A 19,834-nucleotide genomic window follows, 5' to 3' on the forward strand; every position below is an offset into this window, starting at 1 on the left:
CTGGGAGAGAGAAGGTTATGTGACAGGAGTGGAGACCATGGGCATTTGGGCAACTTCTTCATGTAATTTACTTGTGCCTTCAGGTTCTGCTCAGGCCCAATCTCATATATACCACTTCCATTTAATGATGGAATGCTACTGTGCACATCTAACTTTATGACTCTTTGTGAATCAGACAACCCTGAGTTCATGATGGGGCGCTCAGGCCGCATGGTGATTTGGTGGCCCCTGGTTAAGTGTCCAGTCTCTACTAGGCCCAGTAGCAAGCCAGAAGCTGTTTTCATCTGCTGAGGATGGCAGAGCTTTGTTCCAAAATCTTAAGTGTCTGTACTGTGATTCATTAATACCGGAATGCCAAAGACTCCAAATAGCGTCTCTATCTGACTCTGACACTTCATAACACCATTGGATCAGCTGCATCACATGGCCTAAGTGGCAGAGTGGCTTGCATGGTAGCCTGAACCTGTTGCAGAGCCTTCTCTTAGGCCCCACTCAAAACTTGCAGTTTTTTAAGTCACATGAGAAATAGGCTGGAATAGCACACCCAAATGAGGGATATGTTGCCTCCAAAATCCAAAGAGGCCCACCAGGCATTGTGCCTCCTTTTTAGTTGTGGGAGGGGCCAAGTGCAATAACTTATTCTTACTTTAGAAGGAAAGTTTCAACATGCTCCACACCACTGTACCCCTAGAAATTTCACTGAGTTGGAAGGTACCTGGATTTTTGTCAGGTTAATTTTTCACCCTCTAGCATACAAATGTCTTACCAATAAGTCTAGAGTCATTGGTACTTCTTTTTTAACTGGATCCAATCAGCATACTGTGATCAGTGTAATGGACCAGTGTGATATCTCGTGGAAGGGAAAGGTGATCAAGGTCTTGTGGACAAAATTATGACATAGGGCTGGAGAGTTGATATACCTCTGAGGTAGGACAGTGAAGATGTTTTGCTGGCCTTGCCAACTGAAGGCAAACTGCTTCTGGTGGTCCTTTCAAACTGGTGTGGAGAAAAAGGCATTAGCTAGATCAATAGCTGCATACGAGGTACCAGTAGATGTATTAATTTATTCAAGCAATGAAACCACATCTGGAATAGCAGCTTGGAGTCACCATTGGTTAAGTTTACGATAACCCACTGTTAAACTCGCCAAGATCCATCTGTTTTTCACACAGCCCAAATAGGTGAGTTGAATGGGGATGTGGTGGGAATCACCAGCCCTGCATCCTTCAAGTTCTCGATGGTGGCAGTAATCTCTGCAATTCCTCCAGCAACACAGTATTGCTGTTGGTTTACTGTTTTCCTAGGTGGGGTCAGTTCTGATGGCCTCCACTTGGCCCTTCCTACCATAATAGCCATTAGTTAACATGTAAGGGATTCAGTTGGTGTTGTAACTCAGCCACTCTTATGAAAAGACTTAGGGTTTGGTTTTTGGCAATATCAGTTCTGTTACTACTACAAATAAGGCTTTCTTTCAGGGCACAAGTGGCTACTGTCAGGTCTTTCATGTGGTACTTCAGCCGTGATTCTGAACTCATTTCTTTCTTTTACCACTTTTATCTAGTGAAAGCAAGACCAACCAACCAGCCTCCCTATTCGTCTCTGACAAAATTGTAGAAAAGTGTCGAATATGCAATCACCTAGGGCCTTGTTTCTCACAAATATTTAATCTATTGGTAGTGATATTTTGTGTCTTTCTATTGCCACTTCAAACCATGGATTAGCAGTACCCTCTTTATTCCTGGAAGCACAGTCATCAGCACCTTTCAGACTAGCCAGACTTGAGAACCAATTCAGAAAACTCATCCTTATGATTTTGTTCTTCTAGACCCACTCTCAGTACCAAATATCTTAGGTTGGATTCTGTAGGGGAGCAAAAGCAGTAAAGCTTACACACAGGCAAACACAGACACACACATGGAGATTTATCTCAAGAACTGGTTCACACAGTTGTGGGGGCTGGGAAGTCCATGGGTCAGGTATCAGCCTGGAGGCTTCTCCTGACTCATGGCATTGCAGGGGCTGATGAACTAGCCCCAAATTGGCAGGTCAGGTGGAAGGCTACTGGCTTATGGGGTTGCAGGTGCTGGCGAATCCCAAGATCTGCAGGCAGGCTGCTGGCTCACGTCCCAAGAACCAGAGGTCAGAGGATGATCAGTTAGTTGTGGGATCCAGAGATAGTTTTGCCAGAACATCCACATATATTGGATGCAGGCCACACCCCCACAGAAACTGGCTCTCAACTGATCGGCCTTTCAACTGATTGGCTGCTCACATCAGATTACAAAATGGAGGACGAGTACATAATGTCTGCCAAACCACTGAAAATCATGGCCTACCCACATTAGCCACCAAAAGTCTCAAAATCTAAATCAGTGATTCTCAAAGTGGTCCAAGGACTACGGTATCTTTATCACCAGGAAACTTATTAGACATGCAGACTATAAGGCCCTACCCCAAAGTCTGCTGAATCAGAAACTCCAGGGACGGGGCCCAGCAGCCTATGTTTTAATGAGTCATCCAGGTGATCTTAATCCATGTTAAAGTTTGAGAACTGCTCTCTAGAAGAAGACATTGAAGCTGTCCTGTCACTAGGCTACCTCTTGATTGTTTGGGAACTTTTACTGCATCTGAGCAACTGTTAAGTAAGCAGGAACGAAAGTGCTGAAGTTAGTCAACCATCAGCATAAGCCAATTTTATTTTGCCTCCTTTTCACCATAATTAGATAATATTCCAAGCACTGAAAATTTTTTTATGGCCTAGCATCAGCAAGATAATGTTGTTGTTAGGTGCTGTCAAGTCAGTTCTGACTCATAGGAACTCTGTGTACAACAGAACTGCCGGTCCTGTGCCATCCTTATAATCATTGTTATGCTTAAGCCCGTTGTTGCAGCCACTGTGTCAGTCCATCTTGTTGAGAGTCATCCTTTCTTTTGCTGACCCTCTACTTTACCAAGCATGATGTCCTTTTCCAGGGACTGGTCCCTCCTGATAAATGTCCAAAGTATGTGAGATGAAGTTTCGCCATCCTTGCTTCTGCGGAACATTTTGGCTATACTTCTTCCAAGACAGATTTGTTCATTCTTTTGGAGTCCATGGTATATTCAGTATTCTTCGCCAACACCGTAATTCAAAGGCATTAATCCTTCTTTGGTCTTCCTTATTCATTGTCCAGCTTTCGCATGCATATAAGGTGATTAAAAACACCTTGGCTTGGATCAGGTGGACCTTAGTCCTTACAGAAACATCTTTGCTTTGTAACACTTAAAAGAGGTCTTTTGCAGCGAATTTGCCCAATGCAATGCGTCATTTGATTTTGTAACTGCTGTTTCTGTGGGCACTGATTGTGGATCCAAGTAGAATGAAATCCTTGACAACTTAAAGCTTTTCTCCATTTATCATGATGTCACTCATTGGTCCAGTTGTGAGGATTTTTGTTTTCTTTATGTTGAGGTGTAATCCATACTGAAGGCTGTGGTCTTTGATCTTTATCCGTAAGTCCTGTTCACTTTCAGCAAGCAAGGTTGTGTCATCTGCATATCTCAGGTTGTTAATGGTCTTCCTCCAATCCTGATGCCCTGTTCTTCTTCATATACTCTAGCTTCTCAGATTATTTGCTCAGCATGCAGATTGAATAAGTATGATGAAAGAATACAACCCTGACACACGCTTTTCCTGATTTTAAACTACGCAGTATCCCCTTGTTCTCTTCGAACAACTGCTTGTTGGTCTGTGTACAGGTTCCTCATGAGCACAATTAAGTGTCCTGGAAGTCCCATTCTTTGCAGTGTTATCCATAATTTGTCATGATGCACACAGTGGAATACCTTTGCATAGTCAATAAAACACAGGTAAACATCTTTCTGGTATTCTCTGCTTTCAGCCAGAATCCATCTGACATTAGTAGTGATATCCCTCATTCCACATCTTCTTCTGAATCCAGCTTGAATTTCTGGCAGTTCCCTGTCAATGTACTGCTGCAACTGCTTTTGAATAATCTTCTGCAAAATTTTACTTGAGTGTGATATTGTTCAATAATGTCCACATTCTGTTGGATTGCCTTTCTTTGGAATAGGTATAATATGGATCTCTTCCGGTTGGTTGGCCAGATAGCTGTCTTCCAAACCTCTTGGCATAGATGAGATAAAATTAAGGATAAACTTTGGATGGCATGCCCAAATTTTAAAACACTGCCTAGGAAAGGTTTAAGGTAAAAGTTCATAAAATTTGTACAGTCTTAGTGGCCTTGGAGATGGCAGACAGTGTGTAAAAATTCCAGATGATGCAATAGAAGCCTTCATATCTATTAATTCTTTGGCAAAGTCATCTATAGTCATTATTTTGCTGCCATTCTGTGACCCGGAACAGTTTCCAGCATCTGAAAGGAGACCTTAGGCTTTATATTGCCTCTGCTTGTACTTAAACCATTACTTCTATTCCCCATAATGATGATCAGATTGGAACATTTTGGGTGGTCTCTTTTGAAGAGCTGCTCTGTACCCATAGTGTCCTATGACATTCTCTAGAGGTCATTCTGAGGAAACTGTTGGATCCATGAAGCCAGTACGCTTAATGATCCCCCCGCCCGCCCAAGAGATGAGTCTCTCCATTCACAGATGTCACATCAGAAGAGCTTTTAGAAAACACCTATGTAAGAGGAAGGGCGAAGAGTTGCCCTGGCATTTCACGCACCACTGTATTAGATGTTACATGCTCTGCACTGTTCCCTCAGCAGGGGAGCATATTGCCTCATCCCTCACCTCAGAATGATTCCATAAATGTCAGGTAAACATTAACCCAGCAAAGATTCCTGGCACAGGATAGAAAAAATGAAAAAGGATGTTCTGTCATGTATTTAATATGAAGGGTTTTCATAGACAGGAGAGCTATGTGAGAGGAATAAAGCCAGAACTCATAACCAGAAATTTAGCATCGAATTATAACTTGACTCATTTGTTTCAAAAATACTATGGAACATGAATCAAGCCTTGCTTTCTCCAAAACCACTCACAGCGTGTGCCTCTACTGGCACGGTTGGCTTACAGTACAAGTCCTAGTCTGGATGGTGCCTGAAGGTAACGGGTTATCTCTGGGCACTTGTTTCAGCTTGTCCACTGGTTATGCCTGTGGCTTTTCCACGTACAGTTTCTTTTGCCTGAAGCATAGCCAATGTAAAGAATTCAGAAGGTACTTTCCTAGTAGCTAAGTTACTTATTATAAATATTTTAAACATTCAACGGATAGCCATCATGTGGCCAAATATATATAAATATGTTCAGTACAGTTGAAGTGCCCCATGTATCACTCTTTAATCCCATTATCCTCTTTGTTTTCCAGAGGAAATTATTGTTCTGAATTTGCTATTTATCACTATATGATGCATGTTTTGATACTTTTACTATATACTTATGCATCCATATAAAACACCTAGCATCGTATTGCATATTTTAAATTTGTATAAAAACCAAACCAAGCCCATTGCCATCAAGTCAGTTCCAACTCATGGTGGTGCAATGTTTTACAGAGTAGAACTGCTCCATAGGATTTCCTTGGCCATAATCTTTGCAGAAGCAGATCATTGGACCTTTCTTCTGTGGTACTGCTGGGTGACTTCAAACCGCAGCCCTTTAGGTTAATAGTTGAGCGCAAACTTTGTACAGCCCCAAGCAAAAAAAAAAACAAACCTGTTGCCATCAAGTCGATTTTGACTCACAGCGATCCTATAGGACAGAGTAGCACTGGTGCATAGGATTTCCAAGGAGCGGCTGGTGGATTTGAACGGCCAACACATTAATTAGCAGCCATACATAGCTCTTAACCACTGTGCAGGGAACCTTGAACTCACGTAGACGGTGTCACGTTGTACGCCTTCTTCCTATCACACTCAGTATTGTATTTTTCAGATTTATCCACTGTTGCAGCTCCTAGTTCTAGCTCATTCATTTCCCCTGCTGTTTAGCATTCTATCGTATGGATTGTTGTTGTGAGGTGCCATGGAGTCAGTTCTAACTCATAGTGGACCTGTGTGCAAAGAAATGAAACGCTGCCCAGTCCTGCACCATCCTCACATGTTGGATCAATTTCAGACTATAGAAATTGACAAAAATCTTCAGTTTCTTCAGTTTTGGCACTGGGGTTTAGTGCATAAAGTTGAATAGTAGTCGTACTGGTCTTTCTTGTAAGCGCAGAATATTATCCTATCACTGACAGTGTTGTACTTCAGGATAGATCTTGAAATGTGCTTTTTGGCAATGAATGTGGTGCCGTTCCTCTTTAGTTTGTCATTCCGGGCGTAGTAGACCATCTCATTGTCGAATTCAAAATGTACAACACCAGGCCATTTCACCTCACCAATGCCTAGGACATCTATCTTTAAGCATTCCATTTCATTTTTTATAATTTACAAATTTCCTGGATTCATACTTTGTACATTCCGCATTCTGATTATTAATGTATGTTTGCAACTGTTTGTTCTCGATTTGAGTCGTGCCATATCAGCAGATGAAGTTCCCTTAAGCTTTACTCTACCCACGTCATTAATGTCAACTCTACTTTGAGGAGGCAGCTGTTTCCCAGTCATATTTTGAGTGCCTTCCAACCTGAGGGGCTTATCCTCCGGCACTATATGAGACAAGTTCCGCTATATTCATAAGATCTTCACTGGCCGGTTTTTTTAGAAATAGATATATTTTTTTTAAAGCTAATAAGCTGTCGATGGACACCCAAGTTAATTCCAAATGTTCACTGTTAAGAACACTTCTACAGTGTACGTGTTCCTTTTACACACCTTTGTGATGTAGAAAATGATAATACTTGAACGTTACACCTGTAATTCATTGGGACTCACTAGTTGGGAAGCTGTACCACAGCAGTGGTTTTCAAACTGTAGTCTTTATCAGATTACCTGGAAGGCTTCTTAAAACATAGATTGCTCAGAAGGTTTGAGATGGGATCCAATAATTTGCACTTCTAACAAGTTCCCAGGTGATGCTGAGACTGCTGGTCTGGGAATCACACTTTTAGAACCACTGCTCTAGTATATAATAGAATTGGAATGGCTAAGTCACATAAGAGCTTTGCTGGTGCAGTGGTTACGTGCTCAGCTGCTAACCCAAAGGCTGGTGATTCAAACCCACTTAGCAGCCCTGAAGGAGAAAGACCTGGTGATCTTCTCCTGTAAAGATTAAACCCAAAAACCCATTGCTGTCGAGTCAATTCCAACTCATAGCGACCTTATAGGCTAGAGTAGAACTGCCCCATAGAGTTTACAAGGAGCCTGGTGGATCCTGTAAAGATTACAACCCCATGGGGCATTTATACTCTTGCCAAACAGGGTCGCAGTGAGTCCAAAATCAACTTGACAGCACACAACAAGAAGTCACATTACTAGTTACTGGCGTACTTTGTTTTATTGCGCTTCGCAAATACTGTGTGTTTTACAAATTGAAGGTTTGTGGCAATCCTGCATCGAGCAAGTCTATTGGCGTCATTTTTCTCACAGCATGTGCTCACTTCATGTCTCTGTGTCACATTTTGGTAATTCTTGCAGTGTTTCAAGCTTTTTCATTATTATTTTATCTGTCATGGTGACCAGTGACCAGTGATCTTTGGTGCTATTATTGTAATTCCTTTGGGGCACCACGAACCCTACCCATGTAAGATGGGGAAACTTAATTGATAAACATTGTGTATGTATGTTCTGGCTGCTCCACCAGCCTGCCGTTCCCCATCTCTCTCCCTCCCCTCAGGCCTCCCTATTCCCTGAGACATGACAGTATTGAAATTAGGCCAATTAATAACCCACAGTGGTTTCTAAGTGTTCAAGTGAAAGGAAGAGCCTCTGCATGTCTCTCACTTTAAATCAAAAGCTAGAACTGATTAAGCCTAGTGAAGAAGGTGTGCCAAAAGCTAGGCCTCTTGCGCCAGTTAGCCAAGTTGTGAATGCAAAGAAAAAGTTTGTGAAGGAAATTAAAAGTGCTCCTCCAGTGTGAACACACGAATGATAAGAAAGTTAAACAGCCTTATTGCTGACACGGAGAAAGTTTTAATGGTCTGGATAGAACATCAAACCAGCCACAGCATTCCCTTAAACCAAAACCTAATCCAGAGCAAGGCCCTAACTCTCTTCAATTCTGTGAAGGCTGAGAGAGGTGAGGAGGCTGCAGAAGAAAAGTCTGAAGCCGGCAGAGGTTGGTTAATGAGGATGAAGGAAAGAAGCTGTCTCTGTAACATAAAAGTACAAGGTGAAGCGGTAAGTGCTGATGTAGAAGCTGCAGGAAATGATCCAGAAGCTCCAGCCAGATAACTGATGAAGGCGGCCACAGTAAACACAGACTTTCAGCTTGGACTAAACAACCTTATATTGAAAGAAGATGCCACCTAGGGCTTTGATAGCTGGAGAAAAGTCAGTGCCTGGCTTCAAAGCCTCAAAGGACTCTCTCGTTAGGGGCTAACGCAGCTGGTGATGGTAGGCTGAAGCCAGTGCTCATTTACCATTCTGAAAATCCTAGGGCCCTTAAGAATTCTCTTAAATCCACTCTGCCTGTGCATAAATGGAACAGCAAAGCCTGGATGACAGCGCATCTGTTGACAACTTGGTTAACTGACTATTTTAAGCCCACTGTTGAGACCTACTGCTCAGATGAAAAAAGATTCCTTTGAAAAGATTACTGCTCATTGACAATGTACCTGGTTACCCCAGAGCTCCGATGGAGATGTACAAGGAGATTAATGTTTTCATGCCTGCTAACATGACACTCATTCTGCAGCCCATGGATCAAGTAATAATTTCAACTTTCAAATCTTACTATTGAAGAAATACTCCCTGTAAGGCTATAGCTGCCATAGATAGTGATTCCTCTGATGGATCTGGACAAAGTAAATCAAAACCTTCTGGAAAGAATTCTACATTCTAGATGCCATTAAGAACATTTGTGATGCATGGAGGAGATCAAAGTATCAGCACTAACTGGAGTTTGGAAAAAGTTGATTCCAACCCTCACGGATGAGTTTGAGGAGTTCAGGAGTTCAGTAGCGGAAGTAACTGCAGATGTGGGGGAAATAGCAAGAGAACTAGAATTAGACGTGGAGCCTGAAGATATGACTGAATTGCTTCTATCTCATGATAAAACTAATGGATGAGGAGTTGCTTCTCATAGGTGAGCAAAGATAGTAGTTTCTTGAGATGGTATCTACTCCTGGTGAAGATGCTGTGAACATTGTTGAAATGACAACAAAAGGTTTAGAATATTACATAAACTTAGTTGACAAAGCAGCGGCAGGGTTTGAGAGAATTGATCCCAATTTCGAAAGAAGTTCTGCTGTGGATAAAATGCTACCAGACAGCATCACATGCTACAGAGAAATCTTTTGTGAAAGGAAGAGTCACTCAATGCGGCAGACTTCATTGTCTTATTTTAAGAAATCGCCACAGCCACCCCAGCCTTCAGCAGCCACCACCCTGATCAATCGGCAGCCATCAACAGCGAGATAACACCCTCCACCAGCAAAAACGATTATAACTCTGAAAAGGCCCAGATGATGGCTAACATTTTTTAGCAATAAAGTATTTTTTAATCAAGGTATGTACATTTTTTTTTAATACATATAGTGCCATTGCTCTTTTAATAGACTACCCAAAAAACCACCAAACCCACTGTCATCGAGTTGATTCCGACTCATAGTGACCCTATAGGGCAGGGTAGAACTGCCCCATAGAGTTTCCAAGGAGCGCCTGGCAGATTCGAACTGCTGACCTTTTGGTTAGCCCCTGTAGCACTTAACCGTTATGCCACCAGGGTTTCCTAATAGACTACAGTATAGTATAAACATAACTTTTATATGTACTGGGAAACCAAAATATTTTTGTAACTCACTTTATTGCAGTGGTCTGGAACCGAACCTGCAATATCTTGGATGTATTCCCATATTGTCAAATTGTTCTTCAAAGTGTGTAATTACCAGCAGAGTAGGGAGAGTTCCCAATGTTCCACCTCCTTTGTTGGCACTTGTCATTGTCAGACTTTTTAATTTTTGCCTTTCTGATGGTTGTGAAATGATATAATATTGCCATAGTCTACGTTCTTAGATTCCTATTCTTACTGGAAATTTGGATTTCCTGTTCTGTTCTTTAACTATTTTTCTGTTAGTTTTTTTTTTTTTTTTTTCAATGCACTAGAGTTCTTTATACATTCTGGATGTTAAGTTTATTTTTCAATGATGGGTTATAAATATCTTAATGCTGTTTTTTTTTAAATTTATTTCTCTTCTATTTATGTTGCCTTCTGGTAAATGGAAGTTTCAGTTTTTAGTCAGTCATGTCATTCTTTTCCTTTGTAGTTTGTGCTTTTTGTATCTTGTTTAAAAAATCCTTTCTACCTTTAGGTCACAAAGATATTCTCTGATGTTTTCTTCTCTAAGTTTTATAGGTATGCTTCTCATGTTCATGCCTTTAACCCTCCTGGAATTTATTTTTGGGAATAAAAAAATGGCTTAGCCAAAAACCAAACCCTTTGCTGTGGAGTCGATTCCTACTCATAGCTACTCTATAGGACAGAGTAGAACTGCCCCAAAGGGTTTCCAAGAAGCAACTGGTAGATTTGAACTGCCAACAGTGCCGAGCTCTTAACCACTGTACCACCAGGGCTCTGAGAATATTGTAGGGGAGGGATATAATTTTATTTTTTCTGTTCAGAAAACCCTTTAGCATTAGCAGTATTTATTGGATCATCCATCATTTCCCCCACTTGTATGTAATACCACCTTTGACTTACATACGTATGGATCTGTTTCTGGGTGCCATGTTCAGATCCATTGGTTTATTTGTCTATTCCAGTGCTTTATAATAAGACATGATTTCTCATAGGGCAAAGGTTCTTACTGCTCTAAGTGAACAACTGGACTTAATCTCTCTAGTAGTCATAGGACCTCAGAGCAGGTACACTTCCTTAATGCCTATATGTTTCCCACCAGCCTCCTGCCAAACTTAACTACCTTATGTGAGCCTCTCCTACTTCCTGATTCTTGTCTAAGGAGTGTCTAGTTTAGCTCATTTGCAGAGATGAAATGATTGTCATTTCCTGAGCTCAGAGAGTGGTTCCACCTTTCCTGACTTTTGTTATCTACTTCTCCGGCTGCCTCTTAAGACTTGGACTCACCTTTCTCTGGTGTACTCTCCACGATCCAAACAAATTCTTACCAATTACATTACAGTAGAAAAGCATTCATATATACAGTTGCTGGACAGAATAGTTGCCCCTCAATAGTAATGGAAAAGTTATTGTCTCTCAGGTGCTATAAAAGGTTTAGGCATAGTCTCTAAATACTTCATAGCAAGTGTCTGATGTTACTAGTAAATAATTCAGATCTGTGCTGTTACCATAATCATGATAAGGTGCTGATTCATTCAGGAGATGGCTGGAAGAGGCACAGCTTTCATTTTCATTATTTTGTTTCACAAAAAAATCAACGTTAAATTCTTGGCAGAGAGTTTTATGAGTTTTTATTGCTTTTAGCTTTGTGACTTTGGGCAAGTCACTGCCTACTGGGGTCATCTGTTTCTTCATTTTTGTAAAAGGAAGAGAATAGGACAAAATAATTGTCAGATCGTCCTACTCGGAAATTTTGACTCATTCTCTCTGGGGAACTGACATCTCAAAGAACTGGAAGAAGGGTATCATTTATGTCTTTCAGGGACCAAAAATACTCTCAGATTATAGAACATGCATTATGATAATGAATGGGTATTACAGTGAAGATTAATGTATCTCATTATCTAATCTTCTCTAGGTAACTAAAATAGGTCAGGCTTAGACTTCATCTTATTTTAATGCAGTCTCACATGGCAGGGATATTTGTAGCCCCAGAAGTCAGCTAAGGACTTCTGGCAGGTCTGTTTTTGTTTTTTTTTTTAATAAGTTTTATTTCATTCATTGTTTTTAAATTGCAGCAGTGGTCTTCCTGGGACTGAATCAGGACCCAGTCAAAATTCTCTGCCTCCCCCTCCTCCCAGTAGACTGGCCCATGTTTTGCTGGGTGGGACTTTCCTCTGGCAAGGTGCAGTGCAGCAGGGAAGAGCTGCCTCCTCTAGTAGGACAAGTACGAGGGCACAGATTATGCTGCTGTACAAACTTCCCCTCACCCGTCCACCAGCCATGCTATCCGTGTTATTTGGCCTAGGCCTCATGGAAACCTTGTCTTCTTGCTGTCCTGTAGAAGGAGGTTATGGAGAAGGGTTTGTAGGGTTTTATGAATATTGCCTTGAACAGTAAAATGTGGGAAAGGTATAAGGTCTCTGAGGTTGGCTTAGCACTGAATCCAGGCCCTTTAATACAGACAGTTTGCCTGGCTGACTGTGGGCTTTGGGCTTGAAGGCTCAGGGGCCAGGCCAGCTACATCTGCTGCATATTGTAAAGAGATGGGACTCTCAGCATGTTCCTTCCCTTCCACAATTCCGTATCAGAATGATCCTGCTCCCATGTAATAGAATGTTCTGGTTACATTCTGATATATCAGAAGAAAATAATAATGGGAGGCATGATTGGGTTTCCTTAGTTTCCTCCTTTTTTATATTTTCTGTATATTTGACTGAACATACCCTACTTGAGAAATCAGAAAAAAAGTGTCATATTTTATATATAAAAAAAAAAAAAAATTTTTTTTTTATATATATATATGTATAAATATCAAAATGATAAGAATAGGCAAAAAAATTGAACCAGTAATTCACATTGTTGTTAGGTGCCTCGAGTCAGTTCCGACTCATAGCCACCTTTTGTATAACAGAAGGAAATGTTGCCCAGTCCTGTGCCATCCTCACAATTGTTGCTACGTTTGAGCCCATTGGCACTCAGTTCATAGAAGAGGAAATATAAATGAGCAGTGGACATATATAAAATGCTTACTAGAAATCAGGGAAATTCATATAAAATAATTTATTTTGACAAAAAATTTAAATAGTGATGATATCCATTGTTCAAGGGGGTATTGGGGAAATGGGAGAAGTCTCAAGCACTGCTTTTGGGAATATAAATTGGCAAAGCAGTATTTATTCAAATCAAATACGTGCCTACCCTTGAGCCAGGAATGTCACTTCTAGGTATGTTTCCTAGAGAAACACTCATGTACAGAAAAGCTTGGATGAAATTGTTTTTTATGTTGTTTGCAACAGCAAAAAAATGTAATCAACCCAGATGTCCAAGAAAGGAAAACGGTTAAACATATATATGTGTGTACACACACACGCATTCTTACATACATCATGGAATATTGTTTAGCAGTGAAAAATGAGGTAGATCTATAGGTAGTAAAATTGAAATCTCTCCAATTTATACTATAAAGTGCAAAGTGCAAAGTATAAGCCATATATACCATATTTTATCATTTATTTTAAAAAAACAGACAAAAGACCCTACATTTTTCTGTTTGTAAAATGCATAAGAAGGCAGTCTATAAGGGTCCACACCAAACCCCTAACTGTAGTTACCACCAGGAGAAGGCCGGGGAGAGGTAGTAATGGGAAGGAGGTATTGCATGGATTTTTAAAAATAAAATTGTGTATCACTTGTATAATTAAAAATTTAACCAACAAAAGAAAGCCTGCTGCTCTTCCTCACGTGAAAGTTCAGAATCCGTGGGCAGAAAGGCCTTCAAAATTTGGCCTCAGTGTTTTTCAGCCCTAGTGAATTTCTCCCCATTGCCAAACATGCCACGATCTTTCACAACTCCGTGGTTCTTCTCTGCATGGAGCACCATCCACTGCCCTTCTGTCTGCCCTACCCAGCCTTCAGGACTCCTGAGAATTCTCTCTGCCCATACTCCCCCAAGGCTGGATGAGACTCTCTCTCCTTTCTTCTTCTGGAGCACTGTGCACAAATCTCTATGTAGCAGTGAGTGATTTGTATAGTAACGATTTCTTAAATGGCTTGCTCCCCTATCAAACCATAAACTTCTTGAGGCAGGGGACTGAGGTCAATTACCAGAAGGCCTCCACTGCCTCGCACAGTATATGGGAGTATAGTTGGCTCTTAGTGAATCTTATTGACTGGAGCAGTAGTTCTACTGTGCTGTCCATCAGCAGAGGTTTTTTTTTTTTTTTTCGTGCTTTAGGTAAAAGTTTACAGGTCAAGTTAATTTCTCATACAAAAATTTATACACATATTGTTATGTGACATTAGTTGCAATGCCTGTAATGTGACAGCACAGTCCCCCTTTCCACCCCAGGTATCTCGTGTCCATTCAGTCAGTTCCAGTCCCTTCCTGCCTCCTCATCCTGCCTCTGGACAGGAGCTGCCCATTTGGTGTCATGTATCTGCTTGAACTAAGAAGTATGCTCTTCACAAGTATTATTTTATGTTTTATAGTCCAGTCTAATCTTTGTCTGAAGAGTGGGCTTCAGGAATGGTTTTAGTCCTGAGTTTTACCAGCAGATTTTAACAGTATTAAATAGCCCCTGCCCTGCTTGGGTTAGGGTCATAAAAAAGAAAGCATCTTAACTATTTTACCTCAGTAACTCACCTCAGGATGTTTTCTGTGGACCTGTACCAGATTTTGTCAGCCCAGATAGCTCCTTACATGGTTGAAAATTTGGTTGTCTTTACAGTTTACCTCAGAGACTGTGCGCAGCATTCTCTGGCCATCTTTTTGTGCTACACACTTTGGGAGCCAGGAACCCTTTTCTTCATGTTTCTCAACATATCTTCACAAAGGCCTCATATACCATCTAAAATTCCCTGATACCATGATGTCCCCTTACAGAGAACCAGCTAGATTTTAGATGTGGCTTACACTATAGACTTATATCTTTGAGCATATCCTAGTCTACTCAGACTGTTCCCCTAAGAAAAAAATTAAATTCTCTGTATTGGAATACACTAATTCTTTACCATTTCTGCTTTAGTTTTACCACACTGGAAGCTGACATTTTCACCCTGTTCCCCAAACTTTAAATAGTGAAGGAAATCTGTTGTGTTTCGATTGTACAGCATTCTTTTATACAAAATATGGGTTTTTTTTAATGCTGATTTGAATTTTGTAAAATTAAAATAGTAGGATATATTAACAGTATTAATGAAGCCTCACCCTAACTTTTCAAAGAAAAGTCGAGAAGAATTGCATCATTTCAAAGTTGGAGGGCTTGAATAAGTAAACTGTTTTTAAGCTGCAGCCTCATGGCAGTGCCATTTTGTCAGTGAACACAGGTACCCAACATCCTTGGGCATTTTCTGTGGCCACCATTGCTCTTTACTGCGTAGGAACTTAAGCTTGTGGTTTTGGTGTCTTGTTTTTCTGTTATTTTAATATCTGCATTTTTATAATTTAAAGTATCTTTTGTATCCTATTGTAATATCACCCAAGCAGTCATTAAATGGTGACGGTACTTGGAGTAGTACAGAAGGTGGTTGTTGTTGTTGTTAGGTGCCGTCGAGTCGGTTCTGACTCATAGCGACCCTGTGCACAACAGAGCGAAACACTGCCCGGTCCTGCGCCATCCTTAAAATCGTGGTTATGCTTGAGCTCATTGTTGCAGCCACTGTGTCAGTCCACCTCTTTGAGGGTCGTCTTCTTTTCCGCTGACCCTGTACTCTGCCCTGGAGAAGGACATCATGCTTGGCAGAGTAAAGGGTCAATACAGAAGGTAGCACATGAAAATAAATAAGTTTGGAATGGAATTTAGATGTGATAAAACATGATGAAGATAAAACCCCCAAATATACTGTGCTGTTCATTTAAGAGTGAGAACTCTGGAAACTACCAGAGATAATACCTAGAAAATAAAATGGAGCATTGAAATAAAAATCCACTGTGGTTGGTGATACAGATCTGTGCCCCCTGAGAATGTATTTATTCCTATAGGAAAATTAGTTTTGACTTTTGCGGATATTGAATTATTGAAAGTCTTTGTGGCCACATCCGTGCATAACATGCAACCGTCTTATTCTTGGGGCATTTGGGGAGTTTGTGTTTGTAAATAAAATTATCATATACCAGTTTTAAAATCTCATTTTAAAATACTTTGGGGCCAACAAAACAGAGCACTTGGAGACCGAAATAATAGGTTGTGGTCTTTAAACTATACAATATGAGTGATGTTTATGAATAGGCCTCACCTGTTACTTTACAACCAGCTTAACTTCAGGCCATTCTTCCCAGAATTTTTTTTTAAAGGTTTCTAGCTTTAATGCTGTATATTCAAGGTCATAGAGACATTTAGGACAAACATTTTACATTCCAGAATAGAATGTCAGAATTAGAAAGCACCTTAGAGATCATTTTACAAAGGGAGAAAAAGCGGTTAGTTGGAAAGGGCAGGTAAGTGACCAGCTCAGGGGCATGCAAATTTCAACTGCAGTTTTATATTTTATAGTGTATTTCCAATTGTATTTCATTTCAATTTTGCAATATCCTTTCCTCTGTCTTTATTACCTTATATGTATTGAACTTTTATTGCAATGAAAATAGCTGAAGTTCAGATCCATTGACACCGGGTAAGGGGTAGAAGTATCTGTTGTTGTTAGGTGCTATCTAGTTTGTTCCAACTCATAGAGACCCTTTGTACAACAAAACTAAATACTGCCTGGTCCCAGGCCATCCTCACAGTCCTTCCTATGTTTGAAATCACTGTTGCAGCCACTGTGTTAATCCGTCTCATCAAGGGTCTTCCTCTTTTTCTCTGACACTCTAGTTTACCAAGCAGGATGTCCTTCTCCAGGGACTGGCATCTCCTGATAACATGTCCAAAGTACATGAGATGAAGCCTCACCATCCTCACTTCTAAGGAGCATTCTGGCTGTACTTTTTCCAGGACAGATTTGTTTGTTCTTCTGGCGGTCCATGGTATATCAATATTCTTCACCAACACCATAATTCAGTTGCATCAGTTCTTCCGTCTTCCTTATTCATTGTCCAACTTTCGCATACATTTGAGTCATTTGAAAATATCATGGCTTGGATCGGGCATACCATAGTCCATTTTACTTTGAAGAGGTCTTTTGCAGATTTTCACAATGCAGTACGTTGTTTGATTTCTTGACTGCTGCTTCCATGGATGTTGATTGTGGATCCACATAAAATGAAATCCTTGGCAACTTCAGTATTTTCTCCATTTATCATGATGTTGCTTATTGGTCCAGTTGTGAGGATTTTTGTTTTATGTTGAGGTGTAATCCATACTGGGGCTATAATCTTTGATCTTCATCAGTAAGTGCTTTAAGTCCTCTTCACTTTCAGCAAGCAAGGTTGTGTCATCTGCATAATGCAGGTTGTTAATGTGTCTTCCTCCAATCCTAATGCCCCTATTCTTCTTCATATAGTCCAGCTTCTTCGATTATTTGCTCAGCATACAGGTTGAATAAGTATGGTGAAAGGATACAACCCTACACACATCTTTTCTGACTTTAAACCACTCATTCCCGTGTTCTATTTGAATGACTGCCTCTTGGTCTTGGTACAGGTTTCACATGAGCACAATTAAATATAAAAAAAAATTTTTTTTTTTTAAATTTAATTGTCCTGAAATTCCCATTCTTCGCAATGTTATCCATAATTTGTTATGATCCGCACAGTAGAATGCCTCTGCATAGTCAGTAAAACACAGGTAAACATCTTTCTGGTATTCTTTGCTTTCAGCCAAGATCCATCTGACATCAGGAATGATATATCCCTCATTCCAGGTCCTCTTCTGAATCCAGCTTGAATTTCTAGCAGTTACCTGTTGATGTACTACTGGAACCGTTTTTGAATTATCTTCAGCAAAATTTTAGTTGTGTGTGATATTAATGAGGTTCGATAATTTCCACATTCTGTTGGATCACCTGTTTTTTGGAATGGGCACAAATATGGATCTCTTCCAGTTGGTTGGCCAGGTAGCTGTCTTCCAGATTTTTTGGTATAGACAAGTGAGCACCTGCAGTGCTGCACCTGTTTGTTGAAACATCTCAAATGGTATTCGGTCAATTCCTGAAGCCTTTTTTTTATTTGCCAGTGCCTTCAGTGCAGCTTGGACTTCTTATTTCAGTACCATCGTTTCTTGATCATACACTCCCTCCTGAAATGGTTGAATGTTGACCAGTTCTTTTTGGTAGAGTGACTGTGTATTCCTTCCATCTTCTTCTGATGCTTCCTATGTCATTCAATATTTTGCCCATAGAATCCCCTTCAGTGTCACAACTCAAGGCTTAAATTTTTTCTTCAGTTCTTTCAGTTTGAGAAATGCTTAGGTGTGTTCTTCCCTTTCGGATTTCTAACTCCAGGTCTTTGTACATCCCATTGTAATACTTTACTTTGTCTTCTCAAGCCGCCCTTTGAAATCTTCCATTCAGCTGTTTTACTTCATCATCTGTTCCATTCCCTTTAGCTACTCTACGTTCAAGAGCAGGTTTCAGCATCTCTTCTGACATCTATTTTGGTCTTTCTTTTCTGTCTTTTTAATGACCTTTTGATTTCGTCATGTGTGATGTCCTTGATGTCATCCCACAACTCCTCTGGTGTTCAGCCATTAGTGTTCAATGTGTCAAATCTATTCTTGAGATGGTCCCAATTCAGGTGGGAGATACTCAGGGTCTTTTGTGGACTTGTTTTAATTTTCTTCAACTTCAACTTGAACTTGCATATGCTCAACTGATGTGTTCCACAGACAGCCCCTGGCATTGTTCTGGCTGATGATATTGAGCTTCTCCAGCATCTCTTTCCACAGATGTAGTTGATTTGATTCTTGTGTATTCCATCTGGCAAGATCCATGTGTATAGTCACTGTATATATTGTTGAGAAAATGAATTTGCAATAAATAAGTCATCAGTCTTGCAAAATTCTGTCATGCACTCTCTGGTGTCATTTCTGTCACCAAGGCCACATTTACCAACTACCGATTGTTCTTTGTTTCCAAATTTCACATTCCAATACTCAGTAATTATCAATGCATGTTGATTGCCTGTTTGATCAATTTCAGACTCCAGAAGTTGGTAAAAAGCTTCAATTTCTTCATCTTTGGCATTAGTGGTTGGTGCATAAATTTGAATACTAGTCGTATTAACTGGTCTTCCTTATAGGCATATGGGTATTATTCTATCACTAACAGTGTTGTACTTTGGGATATATCTTGAAATGTTCTTCTTGACGATGAATGTGATGCCATTCCTCTTCAATTTGTCATTCCTGGCCTATACCAGTCCATTTCAGCTGCACTGCTAACAGAAAGGTTGGCGATTCAAAACCACCAGCAGCTCTGAGGGAGAAAGACGTGGTAGTCAGCTTCCTAGAGATTTATAGCCTTGGAAACCCTATGGGGTCGTTATGAGTTAGAATCAACTCGACGGCAGTGGGTTTGCTTGTTTTTTAAATGCCTAGGATATCAATCTTTGCATTCCATTTCATTTTTGCTGACTTCGATTTTCCTAGATTTGTACTTCATACATTCCGTGTTCCAATTATTAGTGGATGTTTGCAGCTGTCTATTGCAGTAGTGTCTATTATTCTTAAAAAGAAAAAATTCTATATGGGCATTTTTCCCAGTTTAAGTCTTTTTGGGTACAAAATCTTCAGAGTTCCTAATACAAATGATACTTCAAATTTTGATGAAATTGCTCCTCATGGAGTTTTCCTTTCTTCTTTTCAAGATAACGCCTATGGTAAGACTTTACGGCAACACCACGGCTGGGTAGTGCGAGGGGTTTTTGCGGTAAGTAACCTGTCAGCTTCCTGAAGTTTTCCTGGTTACAAGCATGTTTTTGTTTTGTGTGTGTGTGTGTGTGTGTGTGGTTTATTTTTAAGAAAAAAAAAAAAAAAATATTGCTTCTTTCCTTTAAGTCTGTAGGCCTTTGGTGTGTGGAAGTGTCAATAAT

At 40.3% G+C, this 19,834-nt stretch overlaps 1 protein-coding gene across 2 annotated transcripts in view; it reads left to right on the forward strand.

Annotated features, from left to right (window-relative positions):
* The window catches only part of PLEKHA8 (pleckstrin homology domain containing A8), an 83,247-nt gene that overhangs the window by 46,801 nt on the left and 16,612 nt on the right, over positions 1–19,834 (forward strand). For both annotated transcript variants that reach the window (XM_010587190.3, XM_064290110.1), the window contains one exon: positions 19,610–19,671. In XM_010587190.3, the coding sequence (XP_010585492.2) occupies positions 19,610–19,671 (62 nt within the window). The remainder of the gene's footprint in view (positions 1–19,609; positions 19,672–19,834) is intronic.

This window comes from Loxodonta africana, chromosome 8, assembly GCF_030014295.1.
Source record: "Loxodonta africana isolate mLoxAfr1 chromosome 8, mLoxAfr1.hap2, whole genome shotgun sequence".
Classification (NCBI taxonomy): domain Eukaryota; kingdom Metazoa; phylum Chordata; class Mammalia; order Proboscidea; family Elephantidae; genus Loxodonta; species Loxodonta africana.